We start from the raw sequence: 18,811 nt of genomic DNA, 5'->3' as shown, positions 1-18,811 counted from the left end.
ATGTGGCAAAAACTATTTAAAGAATCGTGAAATGCGATGGCTAACAGATGTGAAAGCACACTTGGTTAATAGAAAAGCCTAATCTTGCGCTCAAGCAAATGAACAGAAATATACGCATGTTTTTATTCTAATCAGAACAAATTACATTATGCTAATTGCTCGACTACAAATCTTCACTCTGCATTTAAAGGACTCATCCCATTAGCTTCAGACATGTTTGTATTATTCATGAGCTGTTTTAAAATCATAAATAAATTGTCATAGTGTGCCTTTTTTTTTCTGCCTTTGCTTCTCACAGTTGCTATTGACTGACTCCTCTTACTAATTAATATTCATAAAGCAGACCCCCGCTGCTCGATAATATTCATTAGATTGCTAATAGAGGCCTTAACGAACGGAAGACGCAGCAGGCATGCCACCACACGCAGACGTCTTAATTGAACCCGATGTTTTGTAACCTGCACGGAAATGTGCCGATTCATTGTCAGTGAGATAAATCAGCTACTTGGATGCAGTCGCAGTGACGTGTGTGTTTTTGTCTTCTTATAGAGCTGTGGTTCAGTCAGAGGTTTGCTGGGGAAAAAAAAAAAAAAAAAGGAAACAGACGTTATGAAACAAGAGCAAACCGAAACGTCTCATTTCTCCAGGCTCTTGTCAATAGTCGTTTTTTTTCACCGGTGTGTATATCATAACAAGCAAACAGCACACCATGAGCTGTTTTGTTATAGAATGCTAGGTATGTGGTTAGAGACGCAGCCTGTGTGTGTGTGTGTGTGTGTGTGTGTGTGTGTGTGTGTGTGTGTGTGTGTGTGTGTGAGTGTTGCTTGTGCTGTATGTTGATTGGCCCCCGTGGACCATAGTGAGCTATTTAAACAAGTCTCTTGTGTGAAGTAGATAAGGTCCGTGGTGTGTAATGGTGTGTAAAAATAGAGCATATGTCACCACATAGTGTAAATGAAGAAACCACAGCAGATATAGATTTCATATTTTCTGAGTTGCTTGAACTCCTCAACCTACATGATGTTCACATTAGCAAGCACCAAGACGCTCACTAGACTCGTAGTTTGTCTCACGGAAAATTATTTTTATGTCTACGAGTCTGAACTAAAACGATTCAGGACTTTCGGTGTGAGTCGTGTGTTTTTCCCTCTGTTGATAATCTTACACAGAATTTTAGTGGCTGAAGAAAATCATCTTCAAATTTTAGATGATTACTGCATGAACAAGCGCTTGGAGCGTCTCAGAGAGTAGAAATGGGTTCGAGATCACTGCTTACTTTGAGGATAGAAACATTTGTGTGGAAAAATAAGCCGTTGTTTGTAACTTTTCTATGAATATATTTTCCCTAGTATTTGTATGGAAAAACAGAAATACTTATGAAACACTACAAATTCTTAACGTTCCGAGTGTCTACTTTCATATAAGCTTTATATTAACCACCACTGTAGAGTGAGACATGACAAAGACATTTAATACTGAACAGGGACACAACAATTCAGAGCAAACTCCATTTTTTGGCCTCTGAGGAAAAACCTAGCTTCATGGGTAGATTAGCAAAACAGGTACATTAAATAGTTGCACCTTCAATGGATTCTACTTCCTTCTTTGCTTTGTTTTTCTTCCTAATGTCTATATATATGTTTAATGAAAGGATGAGGATATGGATGACAGGATAATATGATATGATATGATATAATATGATATCAAATGAGAGCTAACTGCTGATAGGAAATAAAGTTGTGAGCAGTGGAGTGAAAAAAACATTGGACCACATATGCCATAGGATTGGTCTAAGAAATAATTTGAGCCATTTTTTTTTTTTTTTTATAAGCCATTGTTGCTTCAACATATCAGACCTATCTGGCACAGAGGATTTGTAGTAAAATTATAAATAGTAAAATACATTATAGGGCTTTTAGTCATTTATTACTTTTTGAACAATGAAAGCGACATTACGGAAACTTCCAGCAATATCACTGCTCTTCATCCGGTATTACACACTTAAAGAAATCTCCGTCTCATTTTTTTCTCATCGCATTTTCCTCGAGAGCCCTTGGGGGATGAAGAGACGTCTCGTTGAATCGACCCACTTCATCCATCAGAATAATTCGTCGGTGTAGGAGCAAATTGACTTAAGAGATAGTGTAGCATGTGAGCGCTAAACCTGTCATTTCATTATCTTAACCAGCTTGTTTCCTGTAAAAAGCTGCTGTTTTTGATCCTCCGGTTTTTAAAGTGCGGGTATTTGCAGAACTGAAAAAGGTGCCAAAAATGCAACAGCGATTTAAGCCACTGTGCACATTTACATAAGCTGCGCTTGTGTGCCTCTGCACTGCCAAACTGGCTCGGATTTATGCTGAGGATGAGCAGTAACCATTTATAACGAGCTGAAAAATGCACTAGCAGCTGAAGGTCGGGCTGTTTATAATAAGATATACAGTAGTTCCTCCCGTTGGTTGATTTTTCTTATCCTAGCCGGGATCCGTGTCTCCTTTCTGTTGCTTATGTTGTCGTTTTACAAGAAAAAACACTGAAGGGCTGATTTCAGCGTTCTAAATCTGTCTCTCCTGACTGATGCTCTCTTCACTTCTGAAGGATGATAATCACTTTTTCTCTTTTGTGTTCCTGTGTGTCTTTCCTCCACCGTTTAGTCTGCCTCTGTTTGTTTCTTGTCCTTCTTTGATGGAAATGCCTATAATTTTGTCTCTTACCGTCTGTTCATCAATCTCTCTCTCTCTCTCTCTCTCTCTCTCTCTCTCTCTCTTTTTTTTTGTTTCTGCTCTGTCATGCTTTCTTCTCTTGCTCATTTCTTGTTGCTGCTCTCTCTCTCTCTCTCTCTCTCTCTCTCTCTCTCATTCTCATTTTTGCATTCTCATCTACTCTCTCTCTCTCCCTCCCTCCCTCTCTCTCTCTCTGTCTCTCTCTCTCTCTCTCTCTCTCTCTCTCTCGTTCTCATTTTTGCATTCTCATGTACTCTCTCTTTCTCTCTCTCTTGCTCATTCTTGCTCTCTCTTTCTCTCTCGTGCTTTCTCTCTCTCCCTCTTCCTTTCTCGGTCTCTATGCAGTGTGTCCAAACAACACGCAGTTATCCCCAGCCAGGTCTTTGAACTGGAGGATGGTACGAGCAGCTACAAAGACTTCGCCATGACTCGCAACAACCGCTTCACCAGCGCTGGGCAGGCATCCAAAAACATCATCCAGCCTCCTTCATGTGTGTTGCACTTCTACAACGTCCCTCCCTCCATCTCTGAGGACGACCTGCAGAGGGTTAGTGCTGTTTGTACAAGAGCATAGAACGCAGGCAGCGATGGCATTAAAAAGAGCAGAGTCGAGCAGCGCCATCGTCGGTGCAGTTGTTAGTCAGGAACGTCCACCCACACTCAGTCCCTGTCACTTGCTGCTGTCAGAAATCACCTTCTGTTAAGCTCTGATAACATTTTACTACATACTAACCAGGATGGAGTATTATAAATAAATTCCCCTCAGTATATATAGAGTATTTTATGTATGTGTTTTTAACATGCATAACATAATGAATCAAACACAAAAGGGTTTGTTTTTTCTCTCAGAAAGCTGTACTGTTGCTCCGGTTAGTTTTGCAATCAGGTCTTCTCCATTGTACGTTTTATGGCTTTAGCAGGAAAGAATTTGTGTTAAAAAGAAACAGGTTTCTTCTTCATATCGTTTCATACCGTCTTCACTTCTAGCTTGTTCATTAAATTTATATCATTTTAAAGTTACGTTTACTGCTGTGGAAAGTTATCACTCAAATCATTCCTTCACCACTCGAAAAATTCTTTCCTCTTGTTTAAAGTAAATAAAAGACAAAATGCAGCTTGTCATGTTGCTGTTCAATTCTGCCCTGAAGTTACAGAGCACTGACACTGGAGACTCCTTCTCTGTAAACATTAAAATAAACATCTTCTAACAGGAAATGTTATTCTATTAAGTAACGTGACATACGGCTAAGTATGGTGACCTATATGCAGAATTTGTTCTCTGCATTTAACCCATCCAGAGTGCACACACACAGCAGTGAACACACACACACCATGAACACACACTTGGAGCAGTGGGCAGCCATTTATGCTGCGGCACCCGGGGAGCAGTTGGGGGGTGCGGTGCCTTGCTCAAGGGCACATCAGTCGTGGGCGGCCCGAGATTCGAACCCACAACCTTAGGGTTAGGAGTTAACTCTCTAACCATTAGGCCACAACTTCCAGTAATTACAGTAAAAAAAAGATTTCTTTTTTTTAATTTCCATCAAACAAATTCTTAGGCTGTTACTATGGAAACAGTAACATTTTTCAAATTAGGTTGAGTGCATTTAATTTAAAATTGTGAATAATTCAGTTAAAGCTGAAGTTATAGAAATAAATTAATCATGTATCAGTGAACTTATTAAAGTACACTGATTTATGTGTATACTAAAAGTGCAATCTGAATTATTAACAGGGTTTACGGAGATATTTCCTATTAGCAAAAAAAATTAAACGTATATTCAAATCAGTCAATTTTGCACTTGATATCAAGTGGGGAAGTCGTGGCCTAATGGTTAGAGAGTCTGACTCCTAACCCTAAGGTTGTGGGTTCGAGTCTCTGGCCGCCCACGACTGAGGTGCCCTTGAGCAAGGCACCGAACCCCCCACCCCAACTGCTCCCCGTGCGCCGCAGCGTAAATGGCTGCCCACTGCTCCAAGTGTGTGTTCACCGTGTGTGTGTGTGTGTGTTCACTGCTGTGTCTGTGCACTTTGGATGGGTTAAACGCAGAGAACAAATTCTGAGCATGGGTCACCATACTTAGCCGTATGTCACGTCACTTTCATTTGCTCAAGCTAAAAATCAAGGAATTTACTAAATTTGTAGCAGTCTATCATAAAAAAAAAACAACTTTTTCTTAGAAGTGTTCTTAGTGACACTCCCACATTCACTGTCTTCTTGTTTTTTTCCAGTTATGCACAGAACAGGATGTGCCGGGCTTCATCAAGTATAAAGTGTTTGATGCCAAACGTAAGTCCATTTGTTTACATGTTTACGTCTGTTTTGTTGTGTTTGTAACGTCTGAGTGACTGTCTTTCCTCGGTGTAAAGCCTAAAGTCTAAAAAAATACAGATTTTTACTCCGATGAATGAGAATTGTAGACCTTTTTAAATCCTATCATTCAGCCTAATGAGAAATACGGTGTAAAAATGTAGCTGCTCTGGTTCATCGCTTCTTCTACATTCTTTTGCGTTCTGTGTTTCCTGCGAGACGGTTAGAAGAAAAAAAGGAAACTCAGAAACACTGCCATGCTGCTATATTGCCAGACTCACTTTATATTTGATCAGGAAACAAGATCATATAAATAGTAGTGTTAAATAAATAGTGTACACATTGCATAGTCGTGTTATATCAGCATGTGTAGTATAAACATCAGAAATCTGGAAAATTACCCGTCATTTTTTTTAATGATAATACAGATATACAGAGGGTTTATTATATGTACCATGCTGAAGAATATTGTTGTTTATATGAGCCTTCTCATATAAGGTGATTGGATGTAAGTGGCATTTGGCAGACACTCTTATCCAGAGCGACTTACGGGTTTTTTTTAATACAACTGAGCAACTGAGGGATAAGAGACTTGCTCAGGGGGGACTTGCTTAGATGAGGCATTTATATAGACCTTGCACAGCCTTCTGGACAATAACCCCTTCTGAGATGATCCTGATCCTACCTGATGGTTGGCAGTTCATCACTTGGAAACTCCTCTCTGTTGCTGATTTATGGTGCACATGGACATCTTAATCTTAAAGAGACTGTGATTATTGTGGATTATACTACTGAGAAAAGACGAAGACGGCTTTTGGACTACAGTTTCGCTACTCGGGCTACTTTAGATGTCAATTGCTATTGCGATCCATCTTGATGCTCTACTTCTGGTTGGAGTCTCATCCCTTTGCCGCTCAATGCTGCTGAAGATGGCCAACACACAGCTGAGTGATACATAAAATTATTGTGAATGGCACCACTCAGAAATCATGAAGACGGCTTAGGACTGCAGTTGATGCAAACAGTTTTGCCACAATAGCTTCAGGACTTGATAGTTTTGCACTCAAGCAAAACCTTTGCATTGAGCAGTTCAATAACTTCAACTAGACAGACTTCATGTTAAATCTAGGATGAATTTCCTGGTTGCATTCTTTTTGGCCATATAGTACACAGTTCTAGAAAGAAAGGTTTCTTTTAGCTCTAAGACATATGTACATAAGACATATACTGTATAGAAGTTTGTTGAGAGTTCATCCACCCTTTTTTTTGAGCTGAGAGGCTTCAGAAAATATGACGTCGACATGAGATTTCCAGTAAGGGAACATAGTGAGCATCTCTTTATTTGATGAGATTAAAAGATAGGAAACAGTGAGATGAAAACCTTATATAACTAGAATGAATCCCGTTTATGCAGTTGTACTTTTTCACCATATACCACTCAGTTATAGAAGATTGACATGATTTATAATCACACTCTCCGATGTCACCCAGCTGAGGATGAGGTTCCTTTTAGTGTCTGGTTTCTCTCCAGGTTTCTTCCTCATATCGTGTCAGGGAGTTTTTCCTCACTACCATCACCATGTCAAGTCAAGAAGGTTTTATTGTCATTTAAACCGAATACAGCTGGTGCAGTACACAGCATAATGAAACTAAGTTCCTCCAGGTTTATGGGGCTGCATAAAACACAGAACTAAAAGAGACAACACAGAACTAAATAGACTACTCATTAAGTTCTATATAAGTATATGTGTGTAAACAGACAAGACAGGACAGTACAATAGATTACAATAGACACTGCAGTGCAGCACAGTGAGGATGAGGTTTTCCTTTTTTCCAGACATTGAATTTTTAAACTTTGTCATTTTATTCTGTTTTTATATTTCTATAAACCTGCTTTGAGACAATGTCTATTGGAAATGCTGTACACATAACGTCATCTAATAACAGTACAGAATCATACTGTAGGTACCAACAGCTGGTTAGTTAACTGCTAATAAACTAGCTTTTATTTACAACTATTAGAAAAAAATTGGTTTTTATTGACCAAGTTTCACTTTACAACTCAAACTCAATTTAGATTGAGAAATATCTTCACACAGTGAACTCACACTTCAGGAGGTGGAAAATGGAAAAATTCTAATTTAGTGAAATCACAATTTCAATTTGTGAATGCAAATTGTATTATTTTGCAAATATAATAGTAATAATAATGGCAATTTACCAAAACTGTGAGAGAGATCGGGCTTGCAATATCTGCTGGCTTTAGCATAGTAATGTTTCCTGTGCTTTCATCTATTTGAAATATGTTGTCTTCATTTTCTACAAAAAAAACAAGAGAGTAGGAAAGAATTACACTGGCAACCAAACAAGAAAGTTCATCTGGATCTATCTATCCTTAGAGATAGATAGATAGATAGATAGATAGATAGATAGATAGATAGATAGATAGATAGATAGATAGATAGGTAGGTAGGTAGGTAGGTAGGTAGGTAGGTAGGTAGGTAGGTTGGTAGGTAGGTAGCAACAAAATGTGCAAAGGAACAAATACAGATTTATACTGTGCAACTGTTATGTAAATTGTATAAGAGTAACCAATAAATATACAGAGGATGTACAGACAATATACATAAATGGGTATGAACTAGGGTAAGCAATGAATTTACAGTTATATACAATTAAAGTTGGCAGAAAAGGATATAACAGAGTGTACAGGGTGAAGCTGAATCGCAATGTGGTTACAGACAGTAAAGTGAGACATTAGGGTTCTAGTGGTGTAGTGTAGAGTAAAGTTTATGGTTATGGGGAAAATAACTGGCTCTGTACATGCTGGTTCTGGTGCAGATGGACGTGTTTCTTCCTGTATAAGAAGGAGGTTGAACAGTTTGTGATTAATTTAAATTATACATTTCTATAAATCGACTTTGTGACAATTTCCTTTGTTAAAAGTACTATACAAATAAAGCTGAATTGAATTGAATTGAATTAAAGATGATAGGTGATGTGGTCTGTATATGGTGTGTGTTTACAGCGAGCTCCAAAACCATCTCCGGCCTCCTGGAATTTGACAGCAAAACCCACGCAGTGGAAGTACTGACAGTACTGAATCATTACCAGATCAGAATACCCAGTGAGTCCACAGCTACCTCCTTCTTTTCCTCGTCTTTTACCTCTGAACAAAATCAGTACCACTTTATTCTGAGCTCACAGGAGTTGGAGAAAACTTTAAAACGTTAGCACTTTTTTGTCCTGCCCTGGTGTTAGCAAACAAACTCTTATCCAACAGATTCATTTCTATACTGTATATCGACCTAATACTTTTGATGAGAATACATATTAAGTACTTTTTACAATTCACAATCGATATCATATGGATTCCTATATATTCTGAGGTAAAATTTTCCACAATCCATGATAAAATGTAACCACAATTTGCTATTGTAACTAACAAATCACATTTTAACCAGTAAATAACACAATTCTCTAGTAAATTCAGGTAGCTCTTTTAGAACCTGCTAAAACAGCTAAGTGTCCCTAAGTTAGCTTACATTTAATGCTAAACTTAGGTTATTTATGTTAGCCATGCTAAAGACAAACTCTAAGCTGATCTTTATGTATTATGTATTATGTATTAAGTATTTGTTAGTGTTTTTTGTTCAAATTAAACTTGAATTTAACTTGGTCATCATTATTCATCATATTTAGCAGAACCGAAGTTTGCGCTCATGTTTCTGCTTTGCTATTAATCGAGCGAATTTTATTCTTTTTCATTTTTTATTCGTAATCCAGGCCAAATGTATTTTTTCTTTTACATTCATGTCGAACGCTTTTTTTTGTTTAGCAATTTTTCTCTTATCACATCCTGTTATCCAGTGCTGTCATGTAATCCGAAAGTGTGACTAGATTTTTCTTCATCTCCACAGACGGCTCCAATCCCTACACCCTGAAGCTGTGCTTCTCCACCTCCTCCCACCTCTGAACCGGAGCAGCAGACGCACACTTCACACCATTGCGCTGTTTACACTGGATGGAGACGACGGGAAGAGAAAGCTACAAGAGCGTGAGAAAAGAAAAGCAAAGTGAGCGGGATGACACACACAGTCAAGTCCCTTAGCATGAGAACTTCAAGCGCAAAACACTCAAGAATCGTTTCCTCTCTTTTTTTTTTTTTCCTCTCTTTTTTTAAAGACTCTAAAATTTTCTCATCACAATCTGGTATAACCAGAAACTGACGACTTTATGATAATGATGTCATGTCACTGAAACTGAATTTTCCATGGGCAAAAAAAAGAAACGGAACATGGACGACTTTTTAATTTGTGTGTTTTTGTCTTTATCTCTTCTTTGAAATGGTTAAAACAAACTGTGTGCTGCAGAGAACACACAAGGTACAAAGACATTAACGTACGAGTTACTGTTATGCTGACGAGAACGATGTGGAGAATAGACGTAAAAGAGTGTAATGAGAGGTGTGTGCGTGTGTGTGTGTGTGTGTATGTGTGTTAACATAAAGAGAGACATAGAGGTATCTGGCAAACAAGGAAACTGTTTATAGACTGTAATTTAGATTCTTCTGTAATATTGTCGTGTATAGATGCCAAGGCATGAAGAATTTTGAGAATTACTGGCACACAAGGTGGCCTTATAAGCCTTTAGGTTGAGGTTTGAGCAAAAACGTTTAGTTGCGGTACTAGTTTTGCTAGTCGGGATCATGTACTGAAGGCTTTATTAGATTTAGGCATCTGAGAGTCTGTGCTTTAACGGGTGATTAGAATAATATTCCTGAAATGATGGCAGTGGTTTGTATGGCATGCTGTTGCTCCACAGCTAGACCTGAGAATCTGAAATCGTACGTAATCGTTACGTAACCTTTTATCCGGCTCAAAAATACTCATCGACATAAGGCACATGTTCTGAATTAATTCTTTTAAATATGGCAAGTACAAAATTATAAAATGTTTCCAGTTTAAAGATTTGAATCTAGCTCTGGATCACAGTCTGTCCCACAATATGAAGATTACGTGTGCAGTATTCTCAGTATATTCTCACTCGTCCATGTGTATAATTGGCACTTCACACCATCTGCGGTTCACTGTGAGCATGTCCAGCCATTAAACACATTTGCCAGTTGACTTGTGTGTCATGTATTACACTTTATATTCCACGGTGATGTTGAGTTCTCAGCTCTGATTGGTCAGATGTGAACTCGTTCTGGGAAAAAAAATTAAATTAAATAAATAAATAAATAAAACAGCGGCTTTGAAAGTAGTTCCAGCTGCAAGGTTAAATCAGGGGTTCGTATTAATGACACAATAATGGTGTCTTATTATTAATGTAGCAACATTTACTAATATTTCCTCCACTACAGTCCTTTTTAAACAAACCATTAATTTGGAAATGGAAACGTTTGATAAGATAAAATAAGGCCATATGGAAATCCCTGAAATTTTATGAAAAAAATAAATAAAATACTGTGTTATATCAGAATTTTGACTTTATGCCAACTTAATAGCCCATCATCATTTAGTATTTTTAATATTAAGACATATCTTATTATTTCAAAATAGTATGTGATTATTGTACCTCAAAATATGGTTTTTTTTTTTTTTTTTAGCTTTTTCGAAAAAGTAATTTGACAACAATATAGCGCACAATAATATATCTTGAATTTAAGTTTAATAGTTGAAATAATGACAGTATCTCAAAATAACAATTTATGAAGTCAACATAAAGAGAAGTTTAAGCTACATATGTTAAATATTTAGAAATAAATGACATTAAGTCAAAATATGCAATTACTATGCAATATTATATTACTATATTATACGATATAAATATCTGCAGTATATTTTAAATACAGATATTAACCTTCCACCCTAGGCCTATTTTTAATGCCTGTATTTTGAAAATGACATGCTGTATTTTAAAGGTTGGGTGTACGATGTTTGAAAGGCAATGCTGACATTTGAAATCACCAAAACAAACACGCCCCTAACCAAAATGGGTCCCACCCCTGTATTGATGGCTCCGCCCACACATACATACGTAACCCAGGCAACTAATGGAAAGAAATGTGTCTTTATCATAGCTGAAGGGAAGAACAATACGATTGCAGATAAACAGACAAGCAAAAATGACACACAAGCGTAATCATGCAAAGGACGGCATATATTAGTTCTGTGAAACAAAGCAAAACCAACGTTACTTACCTATCGAGAAGGAAAAAAGCGTCCCTCCGCATCCCTTCGCAGGCCTTCCCGCTCCTTCAGTTCTCTCCAGCGCTGGAAAGCTGATCCTGTATTAACACGGGTCCTACTTCTTGCCTTGACGTAAGCCTTTTTTCCCTTTTTTATCCTCCATGTCAATGTTTCAATCGCTTTCGGCTAATGTTACACATGCGCACTGAACACTCTCTCTGCCGCATATTGACAAGACCCGCCCCTTTCTGCTCATTGGCTACACTTTTGTTTTGTTTGTCGGCCCGACTCAGTTTTCTGAAGCATTTCTCAAACAACGTACACCCCACATTTAAATGAGTATATCTCAAAAACTACAAGGTGCATTTGATTAATTTTGGTACCAAAATAAAGGTAACGTGTGTATATATATATATATATATATATATATATATATATATATATATATATATATATATATATATATAAAACCAGATCAGAGTAAGAGAAGGTGAAACAGAAAAAATAAAAAATATTACAATTTTAGACAATATATCTCTTTGAATTCATGCAGTGAAAGCTTAAAAACTCTTGGAATTTTCTCTTGGAATATGATTTATAATCCTGAAACACCAAAGGTAAGAGCAAATTTAGTGTCATGGCTGCTCGGTTGTTCTGTGTTTTTTTTTTCATTTCGTCACACAGTGATGATCTTTATATCATTGGATGATTACAGGAGTCAAAGTTCGTACATATGAAATGTTTTATATTCAAGTTTTATGTTTATGAATCTGATTTACATATTAAGCCCCTGTCAAAAATCTTTCACAGATTTTGATTCTGGGATTCTGTAAAATAATTAATAATTAAAAAACTTATGAAGAAACAAGAATAAATTCTATCCAGATTATTTTCAAATTAGTTTTAAAATTCCATGCATTAGAGTTTATAGAATTACATTTTTTAAAAGAAGTCTTGGTTAATGCAATCTTGCCTGTATGTAAAAATAACATGAATGTGAATTTTATTTTAATGACTTTACTGGACTAAAATGTTTCTCTGGCTATAATTCTGTCTTGTGTGACTTGCATGTATTAGGTACAGTACACACTCTGCTCACATCATCATTTTGACGAGAGAAAGAGAGAGAGACAGAGAGACAGGTAGATAGTGAGTGAGAGAGAGAGTGCAGTGTGGAGCGATCACAGCGGTCAGCTCAGGAAATTAAGCTCTCTGCAGGTCCATCTGCTTCAGCGAAGCCCAGCAGCAGGAGACTGCCTTCAGTGTTTTGTCTTTTCCTTCACACAACCTCTGAGACTTTCTGCCACTATCTCAATCTCTAAACCTTTTCTCTCCTTTCTTTACCAATAGTTATCTGTTTTTTCTAAAATAAATAAATAAATAAATAAATAATTTAAAAAAAAAAAGAAAAAGTTGAGGTTTGTATAAAAGTTAACATATACTATCTCTAAAGACATTGAAACTGTATTTCAATAAGAGTTCATTTTTGAAAAAAAAACAAACAAACAAACAAACAAACAAAAAACAATTATTTAAGGGTTTATTCATTGAATTTTTAGCAAATTTTGTCATTTTTTTGCCAAGGAGGATTAACATGGTGACCTTGTGATGTGAAAATAAGAAGAGTCATGATTTAAGGTGTGCTGTATCTCAGAGATGGGGGAATCGAGTCATATGACTTGACTCGAGTCAGACTTAATTCGCAGATTTGAGACTTGAGACTTTCTTGACCAATATTAAAAAATGACTCGACTCGACTTTGATTTGACATTCATGACTTGAAACTTGACAACGACTTGAGTTAAATGACTCAGAGATGGGGGACTCGAGTCATATGACTTGACTAGAGTCAGACTTAAGTCGTAGATTTGAGACTTGAGACTTTCTTGACAAATATTAAAAAAAGACTCGACTTGACTTTGACTTGACATTCATGACTTGAGACTTACTTGTGAGTTACTCCCACCTCTGCTGTATCCAGTCCTCATTGTTGACACTGCTAGAAAGTGAAGCCAGGGTTTAGAAATGTACAGTGTGAGGAGTCAAGATTAATTGTTAACCCTAGATATATAATTTATAGATCAGTGTGAAATGTCAAACAACATAACCCAAAATCCAGTGTTTATTTACTATCAAACTTTTCCTATTTCAGAAATGTACCAATTTGGTGCCACTGCCTTTTTCTAATTAAACTTGAGTCAAAACTTTTCTTGTAGCCTCCTAGAACCATCTCACAATACTTTGTGTAAGCACCGTATTTGTTTGTTATATGACTACATTTGTCTTGCTTAAAACAGCCAAGCAGGATTTTTTTTCTCACTGATGAGAAAGCCTGAGAAAAGCCATTATTTAATGCTATTAAATTAATGCTGTATTTCATCCAATCATGGTTGTAATAATAATAATAATAATAATAATAATAATAATAATAATAATAATAATAATAATAATAATGCATTTTATTTCATGGCGCCTTTAAGAACACCCAAGGTCACCTTACAAGCAATATACAGGTCATTGCATAAGACAAATCACATAAACAAACAGCATATATATAAAGTGCATTTAAGTTTCAATAAAACATGTTATAAGAAAGCCTGTATAAAAAGATAAGCCTTAAGACGCGTTTTAAAAGTCAGCAAGCACTCTCTATTGCGAACATCGAGGGGAAGAGAATTTCATAGGCGGGGGGCAACATAACTAAAAGATCTGGCACCCATAATATAAGATCTGGCACCAAATATCCAACTAAAAAGGTTAAGCCAGGGTTTAGAAATGTGAAAGTGTGAAACTCAGATTGAATTAAGAGCCACGATTAATTGTTAAGTGTTTTGAGAGCAGCGTGAAAAGTGATGACTGATGATCTACATCAGTGCCTTTTCCAGAAAAACCCACTCAGAGCACAATGCTGCCACCCCCATGCTTCACACTAATTTGGTATGGTGTTCTTCAGATTGAAAGCCTCACCATTTTTTCCTACATACAAAGCTTTTACCTTTTACAACAGTTTTTAAGGTCGAATTTCAGTACAAATTGTAGTATCTGATGCCCCTGTCTCCATGACCAGTGACTTTGTAGTTGTCTTGGAAACATGGAAACGTATAATAGAAAGAACTTTATGGACAAGCACTTGGGGCATCTCCGAGAGCAGAAATGGGTTTGATATCACCATTTATTTTGAAGATAGAAACATCTGTGTAAAAAAAACAACTTTTTTTCTATGAATCTTGCCTATAGTAGGCTAAGGAAAACGTAATTCTTAAAGCTCAGAGTGTCTACTTTCATACAATATTCATATTAACCATCACTGTGGAGTGGGACATGACAAAGACTTTTAGATCTGAACATGGACACAACAGGCAGGTTTAAATCCTGAGCTCATGTTACTGCCCATGTTAAGTGTTTAGTTTTCTTTGTGTCCATATGGCTCTTCAGCAGCTTCTCACTTTGTAATATGTAAGTGGATTCAGTGACTCTAAAGGGTGTGAACGTATGTGTGAAAGTGTCTGCTTGATTACCTGTAATGGAATTTTCTATCTCGTACTGTATACCTGAAATCAGGATGAAGCTGTTACTGAAGATGCAGTGAAGCTAACAAAAGTGCTGAGCGATGCAAGTCTGAACCCATTGATGCGAAGAGGTTCATATGTGATAACTACCCCTGGTCAGAGTCTCCTCGCTTGGTGGTGCACTCTGCTGGGGATAGATCTGCATGGACATCCCGTAACCCATGTCCCATGACCCAAGTAGTTCTGTAAATAGAACTACTTGAGGACTATCACATTGTATTTGAACTGCCGTTGCGTCAGTCAGCTTTCTGCTCGGGTATTCATCAGTGAACATCTGCTCTGTTGTAGAAAGAACATTATTTATTCACATTATTTAATGTCCAGTGTCACCCAAATGAGGATGAGGTTCCCTTCTGTGTCTGGTTCCTCTCAAGGTTTCTCCCTCATATCATCTCAGGGGTTTTTTTCTCGCAACTGTCGCCTCAGACTTGCTCATTAGGGATAAATGTTAGAGATAAATAGTAGCTTAATTCTAAACTTTTAATGAAAATTTTTATTCTGTTTCTATACTTCTGTAAAGCTGCTTTAAAACAATGTCCATTGTTAAAAACACTATACAATGATTAAATAATAAGTTTTATTATCTTATTAACTGTACTCTACTCTTCGTCTCTAGCTGCCTTGCTTTTCCTTATTAATAGCAGTAGGTTCGAATGACTGAATATATAAACAGACTCGGATTCAGCCAGGACTGTTAATGCTGGTTCATCTTTCACGCCGGGCCCCTGCTGAGGCAGAACTAATTATAGAAAGGTTGGTGAGCCAATTAATTTACTTCTCTCCTCCTGTATCTTCCCTTCAGCTACTGATACTCCCTTATCACCTGTTTCTTGTTACACGTGTGCCTCATTATAAACAGGAGGATGTAAAAGTCTATGTTCACGAAAAAGAACTGATTTTAAATGACTAATTTAGCATAAATAAATAAATAAATAGATCATGAATTAATTAAATAAATAAATCTTACAGTATGTTGCTTTTACAAGTGTACAGCTTTCAATTCAATTCAATTCGATTCGATTTTATTTGCATAGCACTTTTAACAATGGAACAATAAGAAATATAGTACAAAAAGTTCAAGATTAATATTAGACTTATATTTAAATGTGTTTGTATTTATCCCTAATGAACAGTCCCTGAGGTGACTGAGGAGAAAAAACTTCTTAAATCGAAGAGAAAGAAACCTTGAGAGGAACCAGACTCAAAAGTGAACCTCATCCTCATTTGGGTGACACTGCAGGGTGTGATTATAAACTGTTATAAACGCTGGAGAGTGTTATTAGGAATAATGTCCTTTCTACAGTCGTATACAGTCCGACAATTGTGTATTGATTAGGAGGTTGTTGTCCTGAAAGACCACATGGAGTTGGCATCTTCTCTTTGAATGTTTAAAATCTTCATGAAGTGGAATCCAACTGGATCAGGTACATCTCTAGTTGCCTCAGGATCCTCACAGGGTTGGTCTTTTCTCACTGAAGGTCTGAAATCTTCATGAAGCAGAACTTGAGCTGGCACAATTTCTGGATGCCTTGGAATGGGTAGAAAAGGAAAAAGAGACAAGACAGGAACTTTCAGACAGGAAAGACTTTTCTTGACTTATATTAGCAATATTAGCACAACATAAATGTGCTATTAAAGCTAATTTATTTTATATATATTTCATTATAATCTTATTTGCTTAATAATAAATTCCTTAATAATGTAACTGTTTTACTGCAAAAGCACCACCGATGGTCATAAATAAAAGTCTGTCGCTGAGACTTTTGTCAAATTATTCAACTTGGTAAATCAACCGTAGTTCTCTTGTCTAGCTGGGTTAATTTATTTAAGCCCACTTTGCTGACGCATGAACCAGTTGGATTCTTTTCTTGATTACTGACGGTCTAATTGGTGAAACTAGGAGTAAATAGTAGAGGTGTAAAGGATAAAGAATCATTTAACCTTTTACAAGTTAGGATTGTAAAACCTGGGTTTAGAACCAAAAACCAAGAGATGGGAGAGACAATGAGCACGAGAGAGAGAGAGAGAGAGAGAGAGAGAGAGAGAGAGAGAGAGAGATGAATGAGAGAGAGATGAATGTGTGTGAGAGAGAGAGATGAATGAGAGAGAGAGTGAGAGAGAGAGAGATATGAATGAGAGAGCGAGAGAGAGAGATGAATGAGAGAGAGAGAGATAAATGAGAGAGAGAGAGAGAGATGAATGAGAGAGAGAGAGAGAGATGAATGAGAGAGAGAGTGAGAGAGAGAGAGATATGAATGAGAGAGCGAGAGAGAGAGAGATGTATGAGAGAGAGAGAGAGAGAGAGAGAGAGAGAGAGAGAGATAAATGAGAGAGAGAGAGAGATGAATGAGAGAGAGAGAGAGAGAGAGATATGAATGAGAGAGAGAGAGAGAGAGAGAGAGAGAGAGAGAGAGAGAGATATGAATGAGAGAGAGAGAGAGAGAGAGAGAGAGAGAGAGAGAGAGAGAGAGAGAGAGAGAGAGAGAGAGAGAGAGAGAGAGAGAGAGAGAGAGAGAGAGAGAGAGAGAGAGAGAGAGAGAGATGAATGAGAGAGAGAGAGAGAGAGAGAGAGAGAGAGATATGAATGAGAGAGAGAGAGTGAGAGAGAGAGAGAGAGAGAGAGAGAGAGAGAGAGAGAGAGAGAGAGAGAGAGAGAGACAGTCTTATCTATTGAATCAAATCACTGGACTAAAGAAAGATGGAATAAAACTTGTTGCTTGTTACTTGTTGCTTGCTCCACGCCTATGACGACTGCATGGAGTGATGATGTTAGCAGCAAACGAGTCCACAGCTAAAGATAACATTAATGTTAGCAGATTCTTTCACTGCTCACTACCCCGTGCTTCTTACTCGTCAAAGGCAATAACCGAAGCTGCCTATTACTTTATTTGCAAAGACATGTGCCGTTATAATGTTACAGAAATTGTAGTATACAGGCACATGATAGACATCCTGGATCTTTGTATCCTTCAGATACAAAATGCAGGCCCGGCAACATTTTAGTGAAACTTTCGTCCCTGTGCCAGACAAAAAAAATAAGATTTTGGGAGTGAATAATTGTAGAAAAGAGGATTCATTTTATTTTTGTGCTGCTGTGATAGCTAGTCTTACCTAATAACATGTCTCCTCTCTTATTGTCCAGCTACACATGCTACTCCTGAGATACCAGTGATCCTCACCCTTTCTGCTCTCAGGACCTGCCTGATCCATAATGATGCCCTAATTCTGGCTGTCTCACTCACTTCTGTTGAGGATTGTTCCTCATGGAGAGCTTGGAGATACATGGAATTGCTTTGTATGGTAACACTTAGAGATGCCAATGAACAGTTGATAACTTACATTATATTTACATCATTCGTCAGACACCCTTATCCAGAGCAGCTTACATATTTATTTTTATATGCACTTTTTTTGTAGTTGAGCAATTCGGGGTTAAGAGCCTTGCTCAGGGGCCCAGTAGTGGCAGCTTGGTGGACCTGGGATTTGAACCTGGAACCTTCTTATTGATAGTCCAACACCTTTACCACTAGGCTATCACATGTTGAAGCTACCACATTACTTCAACATGGCAGACTTCATGTTATAACTTGAATAAATCTCCTGGTTACACAGTTTCACACAATCCTGACGCACTATCCATAATACCACTGATCCCGTCTCCTGACCCCTTCCGCTCTCACGTCCTGCCTGAGGCCATGTCCACACTAATCCGGATATATTTGAAAACGGAGTTTACGTCTAAAAACGCTCCGCGTCCACATTATCATTTTCAAACGTTTTCCAAAAGTTGCTCATCCACACTGAAACGTATGAAAACGCTTACATCTCCCTACTGCGCATGAGTAAAGCTTCAACCTGCGTCATTTTCGCTAGGCGTTTATTTACTTTCGACTGCATCACATGACTAAAAATGCGTCATAGTATTCAAAAGCCTCCGTCTTCACAGTCCACACTAAGACGCGAAGACGGCGTTTTCAAATTTATCCGCTTTGGAGAGCGTCTTCCAACAGCTACGTT

General features: G+C 37.5%; 1 protein-coding gene across 1 annotated transcript in view; it reads left to right on the top strand.

Annotated features, from left to right (window-relative positions):
- Positions 1 to 10,160, top strand: part of LOC132857088 (heterogeneous nuclear ribonucleoprotein L-like) — a 75,192-nt gene extending 65,032 nt beyond the window's left edge. Inside the window, exons 10-13 of the mRNA XM_060887066.1 lie at positions 3,066 to 3,267; positions 4,953 to 5,010; positions 8,060 to 8,158; positions 8,952 to 10,160. Coding sequence (XP_060743049.1) covers positions 3,066 to 3,267; positions 4,953 to 5,010; positions 8,060 to 8,158; positions 8,952 to 9,007 — 415 coding nt within the window. The 3' untranslated portion in view covers positions 9,008 to 10,160. The remainder of the gene's footprint in view (positions 1 to 3,065; positions 3,268 to 4,952; positions 5,011 to 8,059; positions 8,159 to 8,951) is intronic.
- Positions 10,161 to 18,811: the final 8,651 nt, after the last annotated feature.

Source organism: Tachysurus vachellii, chromosome 1, assembly GCF_030014155.1.
Source record: "Tachysurus vachellii isolate PV-2020 chromosome 1, HZAU_Pvac_v1, whole genome shotgun sequence".
In the NCBI taxonomy this organism is placed as follows: Eukaryota; Metazoa; Chordata; class Actinopteri; order Siluriformes; family Bagridae; genus Tachysurus; species Tachysurus vachellii.
The sequence above is the reverse complement of the archived record's forward strand: the minus strand, read 5'-3'. Positions and strand labels throughout refer to the sequence as shown.